The sequence below is a fragment of the Pyxicephalus adspersus genome, chromosome 6, assembly GCF_032062135.1.
Source record: "Pyxicephalus adspersus chromosome 6, UCB_Pads_2.0, whole genome shotgun sequence".
Classification (NCBI taxonomy): domain Eukaryota; kingdom Metazoa; phylum Chordata; class Amphibia; order Anura; family Pyxicephalidae; genus Pyxicephalus; species Pyxicephalus adspersus.
The window spans coordinates 11,883,371-11,905,961 of record NC_092863.1 but is presented as its reverse complement, the minus strand read 5'-3'; the positions used below and the strand labels follow the sequence as shown (position 1 = coordinate 11,905,961).

At 37.5% G+C, this 22,591-nt stretch overlaps 1 protein-coding gene across 1 annotated transcript in view; it reads right to left on the bottom strand.

The window, feature by feature from the left end:
• The window catches only part of ASIC2 (acid sensing ion channel subunit 2), a 300,538-nt gene extending 281,310 nt beyond the window's left edge, over positions 1-19,228 (bottom strand). The window contains exon 1 of the mRNA XM_072414567.1: positions 18,038-19,228. Within this exon, the coding sequence (XP_072270668.1) occupies positions 18,038-18,601 (564 nt within the window). The 5' untranslated portion in view covers positions 18,602-19,228. The remainder of the gene's footprint in view (positions 1-18,037) is intronic.
• Between the last annotated feature and the right edge of the window lie 3,363 nt (positions 19,229-22,591).

Below are 22,591 nucleotides of genomic sequence, written 5' to 3'. Positions count from 1 at the left end.
TACTTTGTAGGAGCATAAAACATGGGATGTTTTTCCAGTCTTTTGTAAGAAGACAATGACTTTGTTAAACTCTGTGTTTGCAGTGGGATGCAAAGCTAACTCTACAACATAAGAAAGCAAGGGCTATCTAGCTAAGGAGTTGTATTATCTAAAAGAAAAATATTAAAGGGGAGGAACATACCAAGAGCAAAAAATAAACAGACCACTCTAGTAGTGCAGGATGTTCGTAGTTTAAATATATATATATATATATATAGATTGTTATAGTTCAGCATTAATAAAGTAGCAGACTGGTACAAAAGTGGGCTAAGAGTCAACATCTGTAGCCTGGAGTATCACAAATAATGTACATGAAAAAAAACTTTACGCAGATGTAAAAGTTCCCTTTACCCTTCCCCAGGCAGACAGTGCTCTAAAATACCCACATCATAAACAAATTACAAACACAGCCTTGATCGTATGTATGTAATGGATTATTTTGCACAAAATTTTCTATCTTTAAGTAATGTAAAAGGCTGACTGTAAAACCTCAATAACAAAACCAGGTAGCACTGTGCAAAACAAGGGCTCAGGGTACAAAATTGTCTCATTCGGACCTAGACAACTGTTCATGGTAATGTATTGGCAATGTAATTAGAAGACCTAAAATGAGGAAGCTCAGAAGAAAGGCAAAGCTCAGTACCTACGGTAATCTAATTCTGGGGAGAGGACGTCCAGGAAAGCAGAAACACTCTGGAGTGAGAACTGAAGTGTATCTAAACTTAAATTTCTTTATTTTTTCTTTTAGAAAAGGGTTAGTAAGCCTGTCAAGCTTTTCAATTATTAGTCACTTAGCAATGCAACTTTTTACCTGTAAGCTTGTGTACTAAATATGAATAAAGTGAAATATTACTCAGGTGGCATCGCATACCAAGGAGCCAATCTTTTCCACTAATAAGTGACACTCCTTTCTAAGTAGTGTGCATTTACTGCCTATTAAACAGAAATCAAGGTCACAAATGTATTGAGGTTTTAGACAGCTATAAGTCTCCAGAGCGGTTTATTTTCAAAGCAGCCTTCTGCACACAATGAAATCAGAGAGTACTGCTTGCAAGGCCAGGATCAGACACATTAAACAGAGCTATGCTATCGATCAAGAAATTGGCTTCTTTATAAAATTCATTTTGTTTGTTCTCTCTGAATTCAAAATCTGCAATTACATATCCTGTGGTGTGATGGCTCAGCAAAAAAAAAAAAAAAAAAACTATTTAACCATGTCTATACAAACTGGGCCCCAAGAAAATAAGTGGATAACAAGAGTTTACAAAAGTTTATAGTCATTAATTTACTGTCTACAATGTAAAGAGCTCTTCCTTCATGTGACTGCAGCCCCTAGACCCAAAAAGAACAATTTTGCACTTTTTTTGTTCAACATTGGGATTTTGTGGGGACTTTATGTCGATAGTTTGGCTTCACATAGGCGTCTTCTAATTGTAACTGTACTCACAGGTAACTTTACAACTTCATCTTACTGGAGCTGATCTCTTGACTGAGTCTTTGCCATTTTGGCTACTCTTCTATGCATCTGAATGATCATTTTCTATTTTCTTCTTTCAGGTTTTGCTTGCCATTTTACGACATTTGAGATAATTCTAGCTAAACTGAGATCATTTTCTAAACTTTTGTGTTTTCACCTCTACAATCAACTTTTTAATCAAAGTACACTGTTCTCTGCACTGCTAATATTTTGACCAGCCTAATAGTTCCTTTTCTTCACTTTAAAGGAATAACACTAATTGGATACATTTTTCTTCATGTTTTGATTTGGAATAGAATGTGCAGTGTTCTTATTTATGTGTATGGAAATACGTTGGACATTTTAAAGTCTTCTTATTCCAGCAAAATATCTTGGCTAGTGTTGTTTTTTTTAGTTACAGCTGGCTGAAGGTGGGATTAAAAAACTTTAAAACTAAATCTAAAACGCTATTTTTTCTGTTTAGAATATATACATGCTAAAAAAACATTTTTCATTGGTACATCTAAATCTAGTACTAGCAAGGATCCCTGCTGTGATTTTCCTATTACCTTATTCATTTCTTACTGCATCTCAGAGAAGATCCTACATCAACTCTAGGCTAATCAATAATGAAGTTAGAGAATACTACAATACTAGCCAAAAATGAATGCTTTAAAAGTGAATAATCCCAATTCATCTTGACTGCAAGTTATTTGCTGTCTCTCACACAGAATTTTATGAAGAGGGCAGAAGCACAAACAAATGCAAGAGCCGCAAAGAGTGGGATGTGAAATGATTATACATAACACAGATTAAAACGGGTTTCTAGTTTTCAATTAGATTCATCTAGTTTTCTTTTCATTATTAAAATACTACCATATGCAGAAGGCCAATGTTACTGCATTTTTCTTACTGCGGCTGATGCATCTTGCGGTGTTCATATTTGTCCTTCATGTGAGTAGGCGGGCAGTTCAATCAGATCACCATCTTTTCTGCTTCCATTCCCAAAGATGATCAGTGCTAAAACTTCACTACTCATCATGATATGCCTCACAAACAAAGCATACATCCATCTGATTGCTCTGTTGTGCACGTTTTATTGCTTTAGAAGGGCTCAAACAAACACTAAACAGCCAACTATTAAAATTGTTTCTTTCTGTGTAATTTCTTTCTAATAGCTTCATCTTACAACATATACATTGTAAAATAGTAATTTTTGCAGTTTGATTTGTCGAAAACCATGATAAAGGCTAGATTTCAAGTTGAGTAAACAGTTGCAATATTGTCTGAAATAATATTATCACTGCTCATATTATCTTTGCTGGGTTTGTGTGCAATACTGATCAATGCAGCCAAATCAAGCTGTATCTTGTCAGGTAGACTATTGTGCTACATAGTTGGTAGATCTAAAGAAGATTGTACATCTGTAAAGTATTATATGATCAAATTACTCCATACTGGCAAGATTATGTAAGAGTGGCAAATATAATGTAATGCTGTCTTCCAAGACTGATAAAAGAAATTAAAAAATAGAACAGGATGGAGAAGTGAAGAGCACTGTAGTGTAACATAAAACTCAGCTAATTTCTGAACAAGTACAGCAAAACAGGAAGAACTCAAATACAGCCCCTATCACAGTGAAATTTGCCTTATTTAATTTAGTGAATAAATCTAAGAGCTAAAGGAAATTTTTTTTAGACTGAAGTTCAAATTCCTGCATTGAATGGATCCTTTGCTGAGGAGCTGTTTTGGATTCCTGCATGGCTAATTATATTTATTACTTTGGAACTGAAGAGTGAGGAAAAGAATTACCAGATATTTACAGGTCCCAGTTTGTGGGCCTAACTAGTAAGTAAAAAGTTTTAAGCATACACTAATATTAATAATACCTACATTATTATGTCTGCCTGTATTTTAATTACTGCTTTATAACATACAACAGTCAAGAAGGCACACCAGGCCGGACTCTCGAGTCCCCTGCTGATGGCTCCGCCCCCCACCAGGAACGCCCCTGAAGGGAAATCTCTCTTTTTTGCAATGCATACGAAGAAAAAGAATGTCCCCTTACCCCGGAAGTGTTAATGCCGGCTGTGGTAAATAGGGAAGGGAGGCATAACAAGAAGGCTCAAGAGCCGCATGCGGCTCTGGAGCTGCGGGTTGCCGACCCCTGCCGGCAGGGATTAGGCCAGATCGACCAGGAGGGGGGACATTAGGCCGGAACAGACTACTGGCCTAAAGGCTGGAGTTTGCTTACCCCTGACATACAAGAAGGATGCAACAGTGTGGAAAAAAAAGGTTCGATAATACCAGCACTGGCTTTTTTTTAAGAGGACAGCAAAAAAAACTGTAATTGTTCTTCCTTATCCTAATTGTCCTAACATTTCTTTAGAATCTGTTATTTTGATTTCAATACAAGCTAATTATTTAACTATACATGAAAGCATAGTCACAGCCAGATTTTATAGGTTGCCATTACTTCAATTGTTTGCATTATTATATAATGAATACTCAGGTGTTACTGTTTTTTGAATACTGTTTTTTATTTCTTACAGTTTTGTAGCAAATAATCTGCATTGCCTAGTGGTTTTAAAATTGCAAGTACAATACTGTACTCTAAATACATGTTAAAAATGATTTTTATTAATGTTGTGTCATCCATCTGATGAAGCACTGGCCTGAAAAAAAAAAAAAGACTTGGTATCAACATGGTTAATGTACCGCACACAAACAGGCCACAGGGCCCATACAGATAAGATTGTGGAAATGGCACCATGCTCAGTTGTTTATTTGAAAGCTTTAGCTGATGGCAGGGAACCATCCTAAAGCTACGTACACACTTCCAATAATTATCGTTGGTAAACGAACGACGAACGATCCTGCACGATATCGGCGAACGATCGTATAGCACCGATCCTGTACATGCAGATAACGACACGATCGTTCGCAGATATTGTACACACAATAGATGCGATCGTTTGAGCGATACAGGAAGTGACGTGCACGACAGGAAGTGAGCGAACGTTCGTTCATCACGCATGCTCAGACCATGGACGATCAATGAACGACCGTACACACGACAGATGGTAAACGATCGTCGTCCAATCCGATCCGCCGGTCCGGTCGTTCATTTCCAGCGACTATTCTCGTTCGTCGGCGTCGTTGGTTACTTTTTTTACGAACGATTTTTGACCAATCGATCGTTCGTCGTTCATTTCCAACGATAAAAATTGGAAGTGTGTACGCAGCTTAAGATTCAGAAAGAAACAATGTTATAATATATAACTGCTCTACAGAATGCTTGCAGCACAGGTTGGGATAAGGGCACACAGTCTCAACAGCCACAGAGGAATAAGCTCAGCTCTACAAGCACAGCACTTGTGTAGAAGCCATATTGTGTGTTTTAAATATAGGCAGTTTATGATGAAAGCAAAGGATGGAAAAACAGATACAGATGGAAAAACAAAAGTCAGAATGAAGTGTGTATGTGTATATATATATATATATATATATATATGCCCATAAAACGTTATGTAATTTCTGGGAGGGAAAATGCAAAAAAGGAACTAGTTCATATGTGAAAGCCTATATATATATATATATATATATATTATATATATATATTTAGATACCATTTATTATTATTATCAATATTATTATTTTTATAATACAGTATTTATTTAGCGCCAATATATTACGCAGCGCTTTATATAGTCCATAGTCATGTCACTAACTGTCCCTCAAATGGGCTCACAATCCAGTCTTTGTATAAAAAATGTATGGTTGGAGCTGAATTGCACAGAGAAGCGGCATAGCACTATACAGGTATAAACTGATTGATTTACATGGTAAAATTCAGCTTTAAAAAGAGGGGCACACCTAAATGCACAAGTGAGGCATGATGTGTTGTAAATCATTCACAAATGAACTGAACTAAGGGTTGACAACCCTTTTATTAAAAAGTAAAAATGTATTTCCCTTTTTAAAACCCTTTAAAAAAAAGTGTGAAGCCCCTTCCCTTTTGACAGAAGACAAATTGTAGCACAGAGCCTCCTGGAATAGCCATGTCCTACTCCTGTGCGTGCTTAATATCGATGTCAATAAGGTGCTTTTTCCTACATTGGGTAAAAAAAAAAAAAATGCTGATCTCATGCATGTGCACTCTTTTTTCACATTTACAGATTTTTTAGATTTTTTTTTTAGTTCCAGTTACCAGCTAAGTGTTTACTATAAAAAACACCAAAAGCAATTACCCTCTTCACTTTGATATACAAAACATACACTTACCTTACCATATTATTATGGCTTAGACTGTTCTTCAGTGCTTTTTTGCTACAGAGGCTTTATGTCCCACTGTATCTTGAGTTTTCCTCCTCTCTGCTCCTTAATGTCAGAGAGAAAAAACTAAGCTACAGCTTATTCCCCTCCTGTCAGTGCAGTGTCTCTAAAGGAGTGACAGGAGCTGCTAAGTTCAGAGCAGGGAAGTGGCTGAACACATTCTCATCCCCTTTTCTTTTTTAATTGGAGAGTTACACAATCTTGACTTGTAAAAAAAAACATTATATTTCGACAAATTCATCTATTGCATTAAGTTATACCCAAAAATGTTATCAAATATAAGAGGAAGAATTTGTCCTAAACAGTAAAATATATGTTTAGAAGTCTTGTAAAAAAAAAGTTCTATAAATTATTAAACAACATCAAAAAGATTTTTCAAAACAAAATTTTATTTGAGCATTTCCCAGTCAATAACACATGTTTTTTACCACTAAATAAAGTAAGTCCAGTCAGCAAAATTTAGAGGAAGACTGCAGACATGATTCAGCCACCCTCAGGCATGTTTATCTTGGCCTTTGCAAAAAGAGAGAGGAGTGGATAGATAGCGGTTTATTGGTTCAAACAACAACAGACATGGAAAAGATTTTTTACCCTCTCCAATCAGCCATTTCCCCAAGTGCTTGATGTCAGGAATGTGATTCACAACAGTCTTTCACAATGTGTTGGCAGTCTTTCACGGTTTACTGTTAAATAGGCAGCTACTTTCTGCACAAATTAGGGCCAGACACCAGCAGGTGGTTTGGGTAAAGTGTAAGTGTGTGTGTGTGTGTGTGTGTGTGTGTGTGTGTGTGTGTGTGTACACACACAATATTTTTAAATTCCAACCAAGTTTTGTCTGAACTGTCTACATTTTATGATGCTGCCTATAATTTAACAATATCTGTTAAAACAAATAAAAATGATTGTAAAATGATAAGGTGTGATATATTAGCCATGAAATATTCTCTACAGGTGCTATATCCTAGAAGAAAATATGTAATCTTAGAATTTGTTGTTGTTTGCTATAAAGTGAACTTGATGTTTTTATAGGCCATTCTCCCTTCTATCTTCCTACAACCTAATAGTTGTTGCTTGCTACATGTAAAAATATGAATGGAGTACACTATAGAAAGTACTCCTTTACATTTTCATAGACCACCTTGCCATTTTCTTTTTAATACCATTTTGCTTAAACAACAGCCTATGTTGAGTTATATACAAAAAAATCGCACATTTCCCCAGTAATTTCTTTTGTTCCTTGCTCACAATGCTGCTCTCTGACAGTGGAAGCGAAACCTGTCCTGGTGTAACATCAAACAGCTGTGAAGAAGTAATTGCCAAAGACAGGTACATGTTCCACCGGAATCATGTGACAATTTGATGCACTTTACAGGCTGAAAAGAGCTGTACCGTGAAAACTGACTGAATAAAATAGACAAGGTACCTGGAAATGGTTTGGAACCTACATGTAATTAGAAGGCCTTATGATTCTCCCATATTTGAACAAACTTCTAAACAGGATTAGGGCTTTTTTATTGACAATGAGGACCACAACTGGGTGCGGGCCAAATATATAGCATGGGTAGGGTGAGGACAAAACATTTAGGTAAATTTAGGAAAATGCTGAGGTTACGTGCTGACTGTTTAAAAAATGGATGAAACCTGTATAGGACATATATTCTTCAATGACAGATTCACTTATTCTTCAACTTCATATATTTTATACAAGTTCCTCTTTCTTTACTAAAACCTCTATGCATCTAAAACTGGTATTACCAATATAGACATTCAGTTACAATGACCAGCTTGTGACTGTAAGATAGTACCTTTCTGGATTTTACTGATGCACTCAACTTCCTACCCTCTAGCAAAGCTTCTGGTACATATGGCTTTTAAGTAAAAATCTATAAACAATATCCATGAACCCTGCTTCTACCTCTTCTATACACACTACAGGATGCCTTTGCAATAGACTAGTGTCTATGTATGACCCTATTATATGTCATTTTAAAACCTGATAAATACTTCACCAAACCTGAGATTTAAAGGCCCATATCACCATTGATTATCTATTTTAGGCTTTACAACTATCTAAAATATGTTCCAAATTAGTAGCCTAGGACCAATGAGATTTTATTCACAATAAGGCAAGAGAAACATTAGAAGGGTGTTCATTTAAATACAGGAACTCCCCGAGTTAAGGACATCTGACATACGGATGACTCCTAGATGCGAACGGGGCTTCCACAGTGAGGATTTTATACAGTAACTGACACCACGCTGCCTAATAATATGTTGGGACAAACATCTGTCTTAATTGCATTTATTAAAATAATGTACCTGTTCTGACTTACATACAAATTCAACTGAAGAACAAACTTACATTCCCTATCTTGTATGTAACCCGGGGACTCCCTGTACAATCTAACTTGCTAAATATGGGCAACAGAACACTTCTATCCCTTAATGCAGCAAAGTATTTTGACAGAATGGAAAGAAACTACATGTGGGAGGTACTACTTTAATTGGTTTGCTCCAAAAATTATTAAATGGATACAAAATATTTACCAATTCCTTACAGCTAGAGTTGTTAATAAAGTGGAAGTAAAAAAAATAAATAAATAAAAACTTAACTTTTGCAGATCCGCTGATCCCTCCGGAGGTTTCCTGGATAGGGTCCCATGCCGTCCAGGAATCCACCTTCATTCTGATGCGGAGGAGGCACCAGCCAACATCTCCTTTCCCCTTTTTCTACCTTCTGCCTACGTCACCTGATCACACACTGCGTAGATGGGGGGTGGGAGTGCTGATCTCACTGCACATGAGTGAGATCAGCACCCCACCCCCCCCCTCCATTGAAGAAAAGGCTCCTGCATGACAGATGTATCCCAGAAGGCTTTGCACTCGCATTCTGTCATAAAGTGTTGTCTAGCCTTTTATGTTACCTAAATAAATGGGTACAGACAGTACTATCCAATTTTACTCCAAATATTTTAGACAGTTGTTGCAGCCATTATGCAAAATCCTAAAATCAGAGTCCCTATTAAATAAGGATGGGAAGATAGATCATCTTATATACCGATGATGTGCTGTTATTCTGTAACATGTTATGGATATAGTATTCAGCTTTGCAGATCTTTGGGTTTGACAATGAACTAAACACACCCTACAATGATTACACATATAATTTTGGGCAGCACATTCTCTGCTACATTCTCAGGAGGTAGGGAACAAAGCGCTGACAGGCTTAGCTCACACTGAGTGGAATGAATGACATTGGGTGCTGGGGAAACAGAGCAATGTCAAATCACTAAAATGGTTAGCATGATGGTGACAGCAGCAGAGATTAGGTAAGTATAGCAGCTAAAGCTAGTATTGTTTTTTTGAAAGCTACTGGAAAATCCATAAAATATATTTTACAGAAGTATTTTTTTTCTGAAAGCTTACCTTTCTTTGCACTAAAAAGAAGATCAGGTAGTGCTGAGGGTCGCCCTTGCTTGCCTCAAGGCTCACTTCAATGAGCAATGTAAACAGGTGCTGAATATTACAATAGCTTAATAAGGTGGTTTATATAGAGTAGCCATTTTGTTTCTGATCAGCAGAGTTAGCATTTTATTGTGACCATTACCAGATTTAAAGATTTAGAGATCCTGTAATTGTATGTTAAGGAAATGACGGCTAGCTTTGTGCATGCTCCATTAGTGGATGCAGTGGGAGAGAGTCCCTGTCATCTTGAGCTCCCTCCCAACTTGTAATCCTATAGTAATAGAGAATATTGCACTTTCTTGGCATACTAAAGTGCTGTGATATGCTTGCAATAGTCAACATATAAACATGTTAAAAAGAAAGCATTAGACATTAGAACTTCTAACTATATCGACATGTGTGCTAAATGTTTTCAGCAAACCTATTAATTACATGGTTAATAAAATTATTTACTTTTCCAGACATACTGAAACAATAACTAATAATTGGCATGTCTGACAAGGACATCAGGCATAGGATCATGATCATACAGTGGATGTACTTAATGGAAGATAAATTAATTTTTAACCTGACAAGTACATGCAGTGTCAGGTACCTTTTGGGAAATATACAGTGATTAGATCTGCACCATTTACAAAATAAATTGTAATTGGTTGCAGTCCAGCATATTTAAACTTGATAAACTGTCCTGCGATATGTCCGACCAGCATATGCATATACACCGGCAAACGTCAGAAAGATTGCAACAAGAATCAGCAAAAAGGGGGTACATAAAATATTTTTTACTTATCTTTTCCCCTCATGTGCTGTGTGTCCCAGGCTCTGATGTCATCTTTGACAACCCAAGACCAGCACCTCTGCATTACATATGGGGAAGCCGAGGGCACATCCACAACCTTTAATACTGGGGAGAAAAGGAACACACTAGCTGCAGGGGGAAGCAAGGAATAAGGGAACTAAAAAAAAATTCACATTCCCCTAGGCACAATTTGAGCATTTAACCCTTGCACTGTTTCAAGGGTAGTTTTAACCATTACTACAGTTAAACTTCAAAATGTCGAACTATGCAATAAAGAGCTATGATCTGATCTCATGCTTAGACTTTTCGAGCATGCGTGTGTGATCACAATAAGGGGATCCACCACCAGCCTCAGCTATATAATTTTTTTCCTAAATTCATCTTTTATAGTATGGTTAATTCATCACAAGGGTTGCTAAAATGGAGATAAACTTTAGGAAACAGTGTGAAAGCCACAATCATGAACTCCATCAACTTAAAACTATATCAGTCTTTTGGGAAGTACCGTATATTGTCGGATGCCTTGGACATAATACAAATATCTATTATGTCTATATTTTTCCAAAGACTGAATGAAAACTTGCCAACATCCCTGTAATAAAATGAATGATAAAAGGCTACTCTGTCCAAACTTTATCCCACACATTGATTCATATACCAATAAAATATTTTGTAAACAAGACCATCTGGGACTGCCCAAAGAAGCGGATCTAACAATCTGCAATCGGGAACTGCAAAAATAGTTAAATCTTCTAATTTAGTACTGCAAGGATTTACTCAAGAAATTCCAGCCAAAGAATGCACAACTCTGGTATAACAAAATTATTGGTTGGTTAATGTGTTATTTATTTGTTAAAGTGCTTGATACAATTGGTCTGATTTATTAAAGCTCTCCAAGGCTGGAGAGGATACACTTTCATCAGTGAACCTGGCTAATCGAGCAAACCATGACTTAATTCCTAAAAGTCATTTGCTATTTGTTAGCAAATGTTTTCAATCCTGGATCCGATCCGTTCCTGATTTGCTGGATCACCCAGGTTCACTGATAAAAGTGTATCCTCTTCAGCCTTGGATAGCTTTATTAAACCAGGCCCAATGTATTCTTGACTGAATCAGAATTTACAGTGCTGCAGTAGTCACAGTGGAAACATTCTTCTTGTTCCAGACACTTCTACATAAATAAAGAGGAAATCAATAATTCACACCTTAAAATCTATTCTAGGCAACAAAATCAACCAATCGATAAACTGGTATTGCAATCCAAATATCCTCTATTACCATTAGAAAAATTACAATATTTATCTGGGTCTACAACATCTACAGCGGAATAGCTGAACTTTATTTGTGGAATAGGTGGCTCTTTAATCAGAAACCGGGAGAATTTTCCCCCTCTTTTACTAAAATATTGGAATAATTTTTTTTAATACATTCATGTAACTAAAGGGGCTCTATGATGACCCAAATGCCAATAAAGGGGCAGGGTGGTCTGGTGCGCTACAGACTGGTGACTATAGATGAAAAGCAGTGAATTAGTGACAAGGAAATTAGGAGAAATAATCAATGAGCACTGTGGGACACAGAGGAAATCAACACTCTTGGTTAGAAGTATCCGTTTCCCAGTTTTCCCAGGTGATTCCTCAGCAAAAAGGTATCATTAGGCAGTGCAGGCAGCAGGACAGGTGAGTATATTGTATACAAGTACTCTTTCTGCAGGTATATCTTTTGGGGCAATATATTTTCCCAGAAGAGTCACTTTAACTCAACTTTTCCTTTGCCACTGTTTATGAAAATTGCTGCTAAATGTAAACCAAAAAAACAAAACCTCTACTCTGTGCTATCTCAAAATGCAAGTTATATCTTCTCCCAGGGTGCCATGATATTTCTTCTAACATGGAACACAGAAGATGAAATCAAACTATCACTCACAGCACACATATCAAAATAAAATTGACCTTTTACAAAGATTATTGGTTACTGTTTTCTGCAAATGTTTGCAATCGGTTGTGTTGTGAACAGATGGAAATGAGAGCTTAGCTACTGACATTTGGCAGAAAGTCGAAACTTGCATATAAGCAATAGCACTATTTAGATTCCTTAGGCTGCACTTTTTGGTGGAAGAAAGGAGTGCATGTAAAACACCAGATCAGCAAGGTACAAAGGTACTGATGTCTTTACTTGCTTAAGAAATGTACAGGCACACTTTAAAAATTTGCAAGTAGCACCTAAATACCAAGGCCTACTGGAAAAAATATAGTGATTTTACCTTTACACCCTCTATAAGCTGACACTTAACAGTTTTTGAGATTTTACAAACTGTTTACCCTTTACAGATCTTTCATCCTCCTTAAAACTATGCCTGTTTACATGGCTCTTTCCACTCAAGGCATAGTTCTTACACAGCACTGCATTTAAAAACGCTCATGCTAAAATATGCCTGGTCACTACTAAACAGTGCAGATACAGTTTATTTCATTGAATTAAAGCTAGGTACACACTTGCAATAATTATCATTAGAAAACGAATGACTAACGATTATGCACGATTATTTAACGATTGTATTGTGCACAATTCTATACATGCTGTACCAATACGATTGTTCAAATATAATCCACCAATAGTGTACACACGATAGATACAAACGTTTAAACGATGCAAAAAGTGACATGTAAAGGAGAAAGTGTACTGCAAACCATCCATGATCACTGAACAACCAACCCTACACACAATAGTTAGTGAATGATCATCACTCAATCAGATCCGCCAGGACAGTCATTTCAAGCAACAATCTTTGTTCGTCGGCGTCACTGTGCACTTTTTTTGTTAACGATTATCGGACGATCGGTCATTAGTCGTTCATTTCCAACGTTAATTATTGCAAGTGTGTATGCAGCTTAAGTTTATCCAATTAACATGTTTACTTGGGCTCTACAGAAAGTACAAAAACTGCTTTACAAAACAATTATTGTATCTTTAAAAAAGGATTTGTAATCTGATAATCCTTTCGAAATTAGGTTTAAATGTCTCATTAAGTTGTATATTGGCGGAAGCTGCAAGGACAAGGTAAAGTATATCCAACACACCTATGACTGGTTCACTTGTCAATTTAGAACAAATAGATTTTCAATTTACAATAGTTATCGCTAAAGTATAACAATAGGTTAATTGTATGATGAGCATTATTAGGCTGATTTTGCAGCTCTGACTGTGGTATGTGACAAATTACAGACTTGTCACTCCTGACACCTGCTGTCAAAGTGTCTAAAACAGGGCAGAAATCACTTTTATTTTTTAGAGCAAGACTGCCAGATTGATAAAAGTGGTAAATCTAACAAAACTAAATACATATCAATAGGAAATTACCCTGCAGTATCTGCAAACACAGTTCCAATTTTTACCCCTAAATCCCAGGCATTCAAAATACAGGGCACTTCTGACCTTCTTTGCATGTTAACTTCTGCTGCTTCCAACCTTAATCTAAAGGTTGGCCCATTGTTCATTGCTTTACCATCTTCTGAATGTTCAGTATATGGAGTAAAGCAGCAGATAGGCAGCAGCAGGTGACCTCTGGCCTGTCAGCAAAGTTGATCAGGTTTAGATAAAATAGATAAAGCTAGATAAGAAGGAAATAAAACCATCTTTAAATTAAGTTAAATGTCTAAAGCTACGTACACACGGCAGATTTTTATCGCCCGATAATCGGCATCGGCCAAATATCGGGCGAAAATCTGCCGTGTGTACAGTCGGTGTCGTCCATCGTCCGAACGACCGACCTGCCGGATCCACGGACGATGGACGACGACCGATCCTAATGCAAGGGAAGGGGGAGAGCGCGCAGCAGGGTGCCGCTCCGTCGCTCTCCCCCTCCCCTCTCCATAGAGCATGAACGGTGCTGTATGTACAGCATCGTTCATGCATCTTGCAGCCCCTTGTCGTTGGAAAGGATCGTGAAAGATCCTTTCCAACGACAAAAATTGCAAGTGTGTACGCAGCTTTACTGTGGAAAAAGTAAGCACATTCTTGGCCTATTGTCATCTTAAGCTGAAAATTGGGATTTGAAGGCAAATTCAATAACTGTCCACTGCTCTCTAAAATTATCTTTGTCAAAGTGATCACACTTAATGATGCAAAAGTTCTTAAAAGATGTTTGTGTTCCCTTCCATGAGCTAATATCCACCCCACCACTCAAAGTAAAAACATTTTGAATGGAATTCAAATAGGCCACTCCAATAACCTCTTTTTATTAATAATTACCCAGTGCTTTGTTCATTTGCTAGTGTGCTTTGTATCATTATTGGGTTGAAAAATCAGCTTACAGCTCAATGTCATCTTCCAGGCAGATGGACTCACATTCTTATTAATTACACTCTGAAATGATGCAAAATTCATAGCTGAATTGTAAACTGCAAGCTGCCTATGCCACGAAGCAGCAAAACAACCCCAGACAATAATATTTAGCCACCATGCTTTACAATTCATATGATGTTCTTGTTCTAAACACACTCTCAGCTTGCAACAATTGTCTACTTTTGTAGAATATCCCATTTTAGGAATCAATTCTATCTTTGATTTGTCAGTCCATAGCACAAGCTTCAGAAAGTCTGCTCCTTGGCTTTTTGGCAAATAGCAAACTGCAATCTTGGTCTAATGTTGTCATTGGACAGCAAACTCTTTTTACTGCCACAAACCCCCATGTATTTTAAAGTTTACCTAAATGCAATTTATATTTGTTTTGCAGACAAATACAATACAATATTCTTTTGCCAGACTCAAAGTCGCAACCATCTTTCTAAAGGCTAGGAGGGCTATTTTGATCTTTTCATGATAATACAACACTTTGTCAATAACAAAGCAAACATCAGACCGCATACACACACTGTGTAACTTTATTTCCCAAGCCTACTAAAATAATTAAAAAAATAAAACAAATAATATTGTGGTTGCTGTTGGAGATTTCACCTCCCTTCCTGTTAAACAATTGTGAAAAAATAGGAGGGGAAATCTCTCAAATGGAGCCATGAATAGCAGTAAAAGTGTTCTTACTTTTCCCCTCTAGACCAAAAATTTCGGACTGTGTAAACAAATAAAAACTAAAAATACCTACTTCTATTTTAGCCATTAACTGAGCAAAGCTTGCTGAATGAAGTATGAAAGTGTCTGAAGAAGAAATTGTTTGATGCTTTCTCACTTCTCACACTCTTCTCACTTTGGTATTTAGAACAGTTAGAACGTTAGCAATAAATTAAGTTAGTTTATATAGGCAGCACTATTCTTTATTTGAGCGCTTTTATAAATAGGTGCTGCAACTTAACCAACTTAAACTGCTGGGGAGATTTTTCCTCACTTTATGACATGTTGCACTTTAAATGGAGCGCTCTGAAGCACCATAGTGTTTCACAGGGCACTCTGGTCCACAGTAGTAAATCTGAACTTCCTTTGAAAGCCCAGGATGCAAAAGTGACATAACCCACCACCATCTGAATCTGGAAGACAGAGATTATTTGCTTACATTATGTTTAATGCAAAATTTATTTATTGCAAGTGTGGCTGGCTTTCATGGAAGGTCCATGTGAAAGGTCAAAACAAATCCACATTAAAGCACTTCCATAATGTTTCTGAAAGTATTGCTTTAAACACAATACTTTTACATCATAATGTGCACTGAATCTGGCCTAAAGGTGCACATTATGGTATAAATATGCTGCATTACAACCGATTTGGGGGTCTTGTTGAGTAACTCATTTTTTTCAGTTTTTAACTCATCCAATGTAGTTGGCTTTTCTGTTAGTCAAATCCTTGTATATGATAATGTCTTTATTTTCAATAAACTGAAAAAAAGTTATATCCAATGTTTGTTCTGATTCCAGACTACATTTTTTTATTTGTGCCCTAAGCAGCTGGGCCCAGGAGAAGCAAGTGAAGTATGAAAAGGAAAATATCCCAGATAAGAATCAAGTGACAAGAGTTTGCAGTCTCATTCAAAATTGCTGTAGCGGTTTCTAAAAAAATTTAGCAGCTTTCAAGTTTAAAAATTTGCCTGGATATGCTTGGCAGGTACATGTTACTTACCCACAGGCAGACATTCCAATTATTCAGGTATTTTGAATCAGAAAAAAAATGAGCTTAGCATTCTAGCCTTGGAAGGCGACTCTCTGTGCTTTGCCCTGCCAGAAAGCATATTCTGAAAAGCAATGAACTGCCTAATGTAGTCAATAGCGAGGGTGCCTCATAAAATCAGCCAGTAACATTCACTGGATAGAGCTTCATAAGCAATACAATAAGGGGATAACTCACTTAGGTGTAGCTTTTTATATGTGATACATTTTTACTCAACACATGTTGCTTCCTACATGATTATTACTAGCACTGATCACAGTACAAACAGAAGTTTATTCATGGAAAATTACAAGATATTTTAGAAACTATCAAGGATTTCCAGGAGCTGTTTTGGAGCCCAAGGTTCTCTATCACATGTTAACTTTGCATGTTGCTACCACCCTGCATGTGCTTATGCAGGTGATACACAAAGGACTTCTGGAACAGAGCTATGAACTCAAGTCAAAGCTGCACTTCGGCTGCAAGAAATGTTTTTACCAGGCTAATAATAGTATTAACTGTATTGAACGTCAATAACTAGGAAGCATCTAGATGATAAGACTGTTTCACAATTTTTTGAGACCTTTAACACCTGGGTTGGCAACAGCAGAGTGGGGGGTATTACCAATGCTCATCGAAGTAGCTACAACAGGAAATGAACTGCAGTGGGATACTTCAGCTTATGGATATTCATGAGTTTTCATGGGCCTGATTTAATATAATTTTTTATTGGAGGAGCTCTCAGGAGCCAATTTTCTTCTAGTCAAAAACCCTATTGAGAGTATTTTATTGGTTGCCAAACATGTTTTGTAACTCATATGTCCTTTCATATTGAATATTCACTGCACACAATAAACCAATTGGCTTCTTGCAAAGCTTAAAGTAATTGCTTAAAAACTGCCAATATGCAACCTCAGAAAAAATTTTGGGTGATCATGCCATGTGGGGTGCAAACCATGACATGCATTTGAGAAACTTTTTAAACTGAATTCCAAAGAGTCCCAAGATATGCATGTATTAATATACTCCAAAGCCCTATTTCTAATGTTGTCTTAAAGAGCTGGTAACACACAAATGGCTGAAAGAACTGCAGCAGTGCAGCACATAAACACTAAATAAAACCTCTTACTTCTAAACATCCAAAAAACCTTACATACTGTTACTATTATTATGAAACACAGAGAATGGTTATTGCTTGGATACATTTAAGTATTAGCATAAAGCCTAAAACCTGTTGACCTTGGCCTAGTTGGATACACAGCTTCAATGATCATCCAGAAAAGCCAAATAAACACTTTTTAATACACACAATGTAAATAGGCTATAGACAAACCACAATTTATATAACAGCAGTTCCATGTGCTGTTAAATCAGACACAGATTTGTCAGGCCTTATGCCACTCCAAATAGTTTATCTTACAATATAAAGAAACCATGCACATTCTGTCCGCTGGCAAATGTGGTTCTCACAGATGTATCAATATATATTACAGCCTAACAACTTAAGTTACAGCAAACTAACACCTAGAAAGTGGTGTTTGCAAGTTATTACAAACTCAGAACACACATTTCACATATAAACACATGAATGATTGACCTATTGAACTTGCATAAATCAAAGCATTAATGAACATTGCATTAATGAACATTGCATATACCTCCAAACAATGTCACATTATATAACACAAACTATTAAAGCTATATTATACTATTATCAGGTATTAGGAAATACTCTCTATGTGATGCATGCATAGACCCAGCTATACCTATGGGTCCACACACAGGTCCACCAAGCATTACTTGCCAGACAGGTTCTAAGTGACAAAAAAGCCAGTGTATACAGTACTCACAGTTTGGAAGTCTCTGTGGCTGCACTCATGGCCTCTAAACTTGCAATACAGCATCATGTCTTTAAGGTCATGACCTGTTCGCTCCATGAACTCCCCCATACAGAAGGTTTTGGGTTTAAACTGCTTGAATTTTGTCTTCTCTTCAAGAATAGCCAAAATTTCTGGGTCTGCCAAGTGAGGCTCTAGGATGTGACCATTAACATCAAGGAGCTCCAGCAATTCCCCTGCATGATATAGATCATTGGTGGTAATTTTGGAAAAGCGGAATGAGTTGAGATTACAAATGGTGACAGCAGGAAAGACCAAGCTCTCAGCAACCACTTGGTCCACTTTGGTGACATGCTGGTAGGAAAAGTAAAAGGCCACTCGCTCCGAACTCTCCAGGAGGAGAAGGCCCAAGGAGCACACAAAGGCCACTGTCCACAAGAAGCGCCGGAGCGTTAGTGGGCCATACACAAATATATGCCGTATCCCATGGAGTGTGGATGTGTTGGCAAAGATCTGAATGCTAGAGGGATGTAGGCTCCCCATACTGTCCTCACTAGGGCTCTCCTTCAGATCCATTTTTCCACTTGGGAGGTACAGCCTAGTCACCTCCAGATTTTTTTCTAATTTTTTTTAGACCTCTCTACATGAAATATAGGAGTGGAAGAAACAGACTCAGTGCTCTCCTCCCTCCCAACCAACAAAGCTTGCTGTCAACTCAACGATCGCTTGTTGGGGGTAAATGTTTATAAATAAAATCCATAGAAACTCTGGCTGTAGATTTCTTCATTGCGATAAAGAGGGTTGGATGTGCGTGGGGAGACACCAAGGTGAGGTGGAACTGCTGTGGGTGGAGAGAAAGACAGACACCGGCCAATAAAAACAGAATTCATCCCTGCTGCCTCTTGCTCCATCTCCACCTCGTTCTCACATGCAGACAGAGAAGAAATGTGATTAAACAAACCAAGCAGCCTGATGAATAAAAGGGTTGCAAACCAGTGTTCAGCTGTGTGCATTAACTGGTGCTGCAGCCGCTGTCTGTAATCCCAGGAGCCAAATTTCACCGAAGGGATGCTTTCCTTGATGACCAGTCGCCGGAATTGATCTCTGTCTTTCTCAGATCCTCACCCACCCACCTTCCCTCTGCCTCTAAACCCAGACAGTGCCAGATTCAGTCCTCGTTGCAAGAGCAGCAGAGGTGATGAGGGAAGGGGTGGGGGGAGCTGGAAGTAGCATCACAGTCAGTGAATATATTTGTCTGAATATCCACAACACATCAGTGGAAGTCCTCAGTATATAAAGACTAAGGAGGGTGGAGGGAGAGGGGGATGTTTTAGATGCCTCTAGGGTAGCGATAAACTGCAGCCGCGAATCCCTTTAGAAAGTCATGAAGCTAGGGACAGGCAATACAATTTTTTATACTACTTAAAAGTGGTGGTGAGTACATGGAATAGAAATCCATCAGAGGAAAAGGTGCTAGAGCACTGCTGATTGATCTGGAATCAAATAAAGAAGGTTACAGACTTTGCTTTGGGAGAAATTGATCTAATGGCAGACATATAATGTGAATGCTGTCCCTACTGGCTCTCACATTTAGTTCTTTTCTTCAGCTGCATTGAAAAATGATGGGAATATCTGGGACAGACAGACAGTAGTAGGCAGTTGAAGAGCTGCTGAAGTGGAAATAACTCCTGAGATTAATTATGCCTTACAATATCTCAGAAAGCAGCAACATGGGCAGCACAGACGAGTACATAGCCTGCTGTCAGTGCAGGCAGCTCCAATACACCGAGCACAAATTGACAGGAGTAGTCTCACTGGGATCCAAAAACCAGATTAGATGTCTCTCTCCTTAATCCTATGCATCTTGAAGAGAACCATTATCTCTTAAGATAAAACACCAGAGGGTGCCTGGTACAAATGTTCTGCATACAGATTCACGGGCTTGATCTGAATCTCTTCACTTTTAAAAAAATTATTCCGGTTACTAGCAAAGCTAAGATAATGGAAAGAAGATGTAGAATGTCCAGCTATTTTATTGTGGAGCAACAGTTAACAGCTACAATATCTTGTATACAAATATTTATATTGCATTTAGAACTTAGCTTAACGTACATCATTTTTTTCAAAGATGGTGAAGTCCAAGGTCACGTTATGTACTCCATTTTTTAACACTGACAAAATACTCAGCACTTTATAAAACACAAGTGCTGGTTGCAATAGTCTATACCTACCAAGTAACCATACCACTGCCATGTGATGTCTAAACCTAGAAAAAAATCTAGATTTTTTTAGCTGTATGTTTTAGGGTTGTAAGTGAAAAGGCACAATCAGGGCACATTCAGGCTAACATGGGCAAATAATAACGCAATGTATGCAGATCGGGAAAGTCATCTGAATAACTGTTAAAGAAAACAAAAGGGTCAACACAATGGACAAATAACTAGAATTCACAAAAAGGGAAGCAGCAATGTCAGTCCATGGGAAGATTTCCATTAATAATACACCCGGAATTTAAACTTGTTTTTTGTTTAGGTACATTACTGTAGCTTTCTTTTAAACTACACAGTACACATGAGCTGTACTCCCCATGCTAAGAGAGTGAGAGCTTTATCTCTGCAACTTCTCCAACTGGCCAACTACAGATTGCTATCAGATCATCGACAGAGTACTATCACAGCATCTGAAATATAGCTCAGCTGTACTGTGCACAGGCACATGGGCACCAATGGTTAACTCCCCATAACTGACATGGTGAGCACTATCAGGAGGACAGAAAGTGATAGAAAGTCAAGATCTTATATATTAGTCACTAGAATAGGAATATAGTGCAAATCTTCCTATGGTGGTACATGTTTAAATAAAAAAATGATATTTACCGCAAACTTGCCTCTCACTTTCTGCGTGTATGTAGATATCATTGAAAAAATTACAAGACTCCTAATATTCCCTACTCTATAGGTTCTTTGTCAGAGACATGTAAATAATTAAATTGTAACCTTTTCTAATCTCCACAAAAAGTAGTGAAATAGAAGAACTATTTTTTTCCAAATAACAGAGCTGACATAAATGTCTGGACAATCTTATAAGAGTCATCTTATTAGGCACCCTAATATACACCCCAATGAAAGGCACCAGGAAAAATTTAAATTCCCTTCCTATGCCAACGTTTATCATCTGCTGTGTGTACTTCGGGTAGCAGTGCTCATGGGTTCCAGATGTGCTTCTGATTTGATTTATAATCGGTATCCACTTTATTATTTAAATCAAAAAAATCCATGGATTGTTTGAACAACAGCACATGTATTATTAGTTAAAATGGGTAATATTAGTGTTATAAAAACTTATTTAAAAGTATATCTATAGAAAAAGAGGGTTTGTTTAGGTTGTTTTGTTTTGTTTTTTTTTTACAACTTACATTCCTTCATAGATTGTTTTGCCTTTAGATATACTTTTAGATACAATATAATGGGTTGTTTGGCAACATTTTTACACATTATTAAGGGCAAGTTCAGACTTGTGGTTGACTATACTGTTACTGTTACCTACTGCAGGCTCAACCATGTTTCCAACTGCTCCCATCCAACTATATGGGAATGCTTAGGAAACACTTTGCACGCAAAACTGTGGCTAACTGTGGTACAGTTCCTGAAAGCAAAAACGGTGTTTCTGGCCACGATTGCTTTTGTCTCTACTGCAATTATCCAATACAGTTTTGTCACTAACCTGCCATCTGACTTTGGCTGGACCTAAATAAAGAAGTACTTTCGGGTCACACCTCTATCTTTTTTGTCCTGTTTAAACTGCAGACTGAGAGCACTGATTAATGCAATAGCTCTTTAAGTGGCTTAGAGTACCCCCTACTCCTGTCTGCCTATGTGCTGCTGTGCAGAATTACAAGAGAAAGACGATCAGTGCCAGGTTTTCAACTATGATGCTCGTCTGGGGCAATGGTGGCCAGTGGTCATGAAGTCTGGCAGGATTGCTAGATCAGAAAACTAGCTGTACAGAATTACAGTCATTTGGAAGGTAAAGCAATTCCCATATTTGCATTTCAACTGTGTATCTAGCTGTATGTCTGGAGTTCAGCTTTCATTTTCCAAACAAGTTCTCTGGCAGGTGTGAAAAATTTTGGCAGAAAAGTTAAGCCAATAACTTATTCGTTATTTCAGTTCCAACTAAACTGACCACGGATTATAACCCCAGAGCATTTGGGTAAAATTACCCTATGCCAAAACGACTTTGTTTAAGGGCTTACAATATAATACAATACAATATATGACATATAATTAAGGATTTAGATTAAACAGGAAGTGAGAGCGGATATATAAGTAAAAATGTAAAACACCTTCTAGTTTTTCTGAAAACCGCATGCAACAATGTGCATTGTACATTGTACATTGAAAAATCACATAGTTTTATACATTTTTTTTTAACTTGGGGCATGTTCCCACATCCCCCCTGGACTCCAGCAATTTTTGGTGTCAATACTATGTTTAGGGGCTTTGTAAGGTCGGGGCAGTTTTACAAAGTGTTCTTCTGATTATACCCCCAACCCCAGGCAATTTT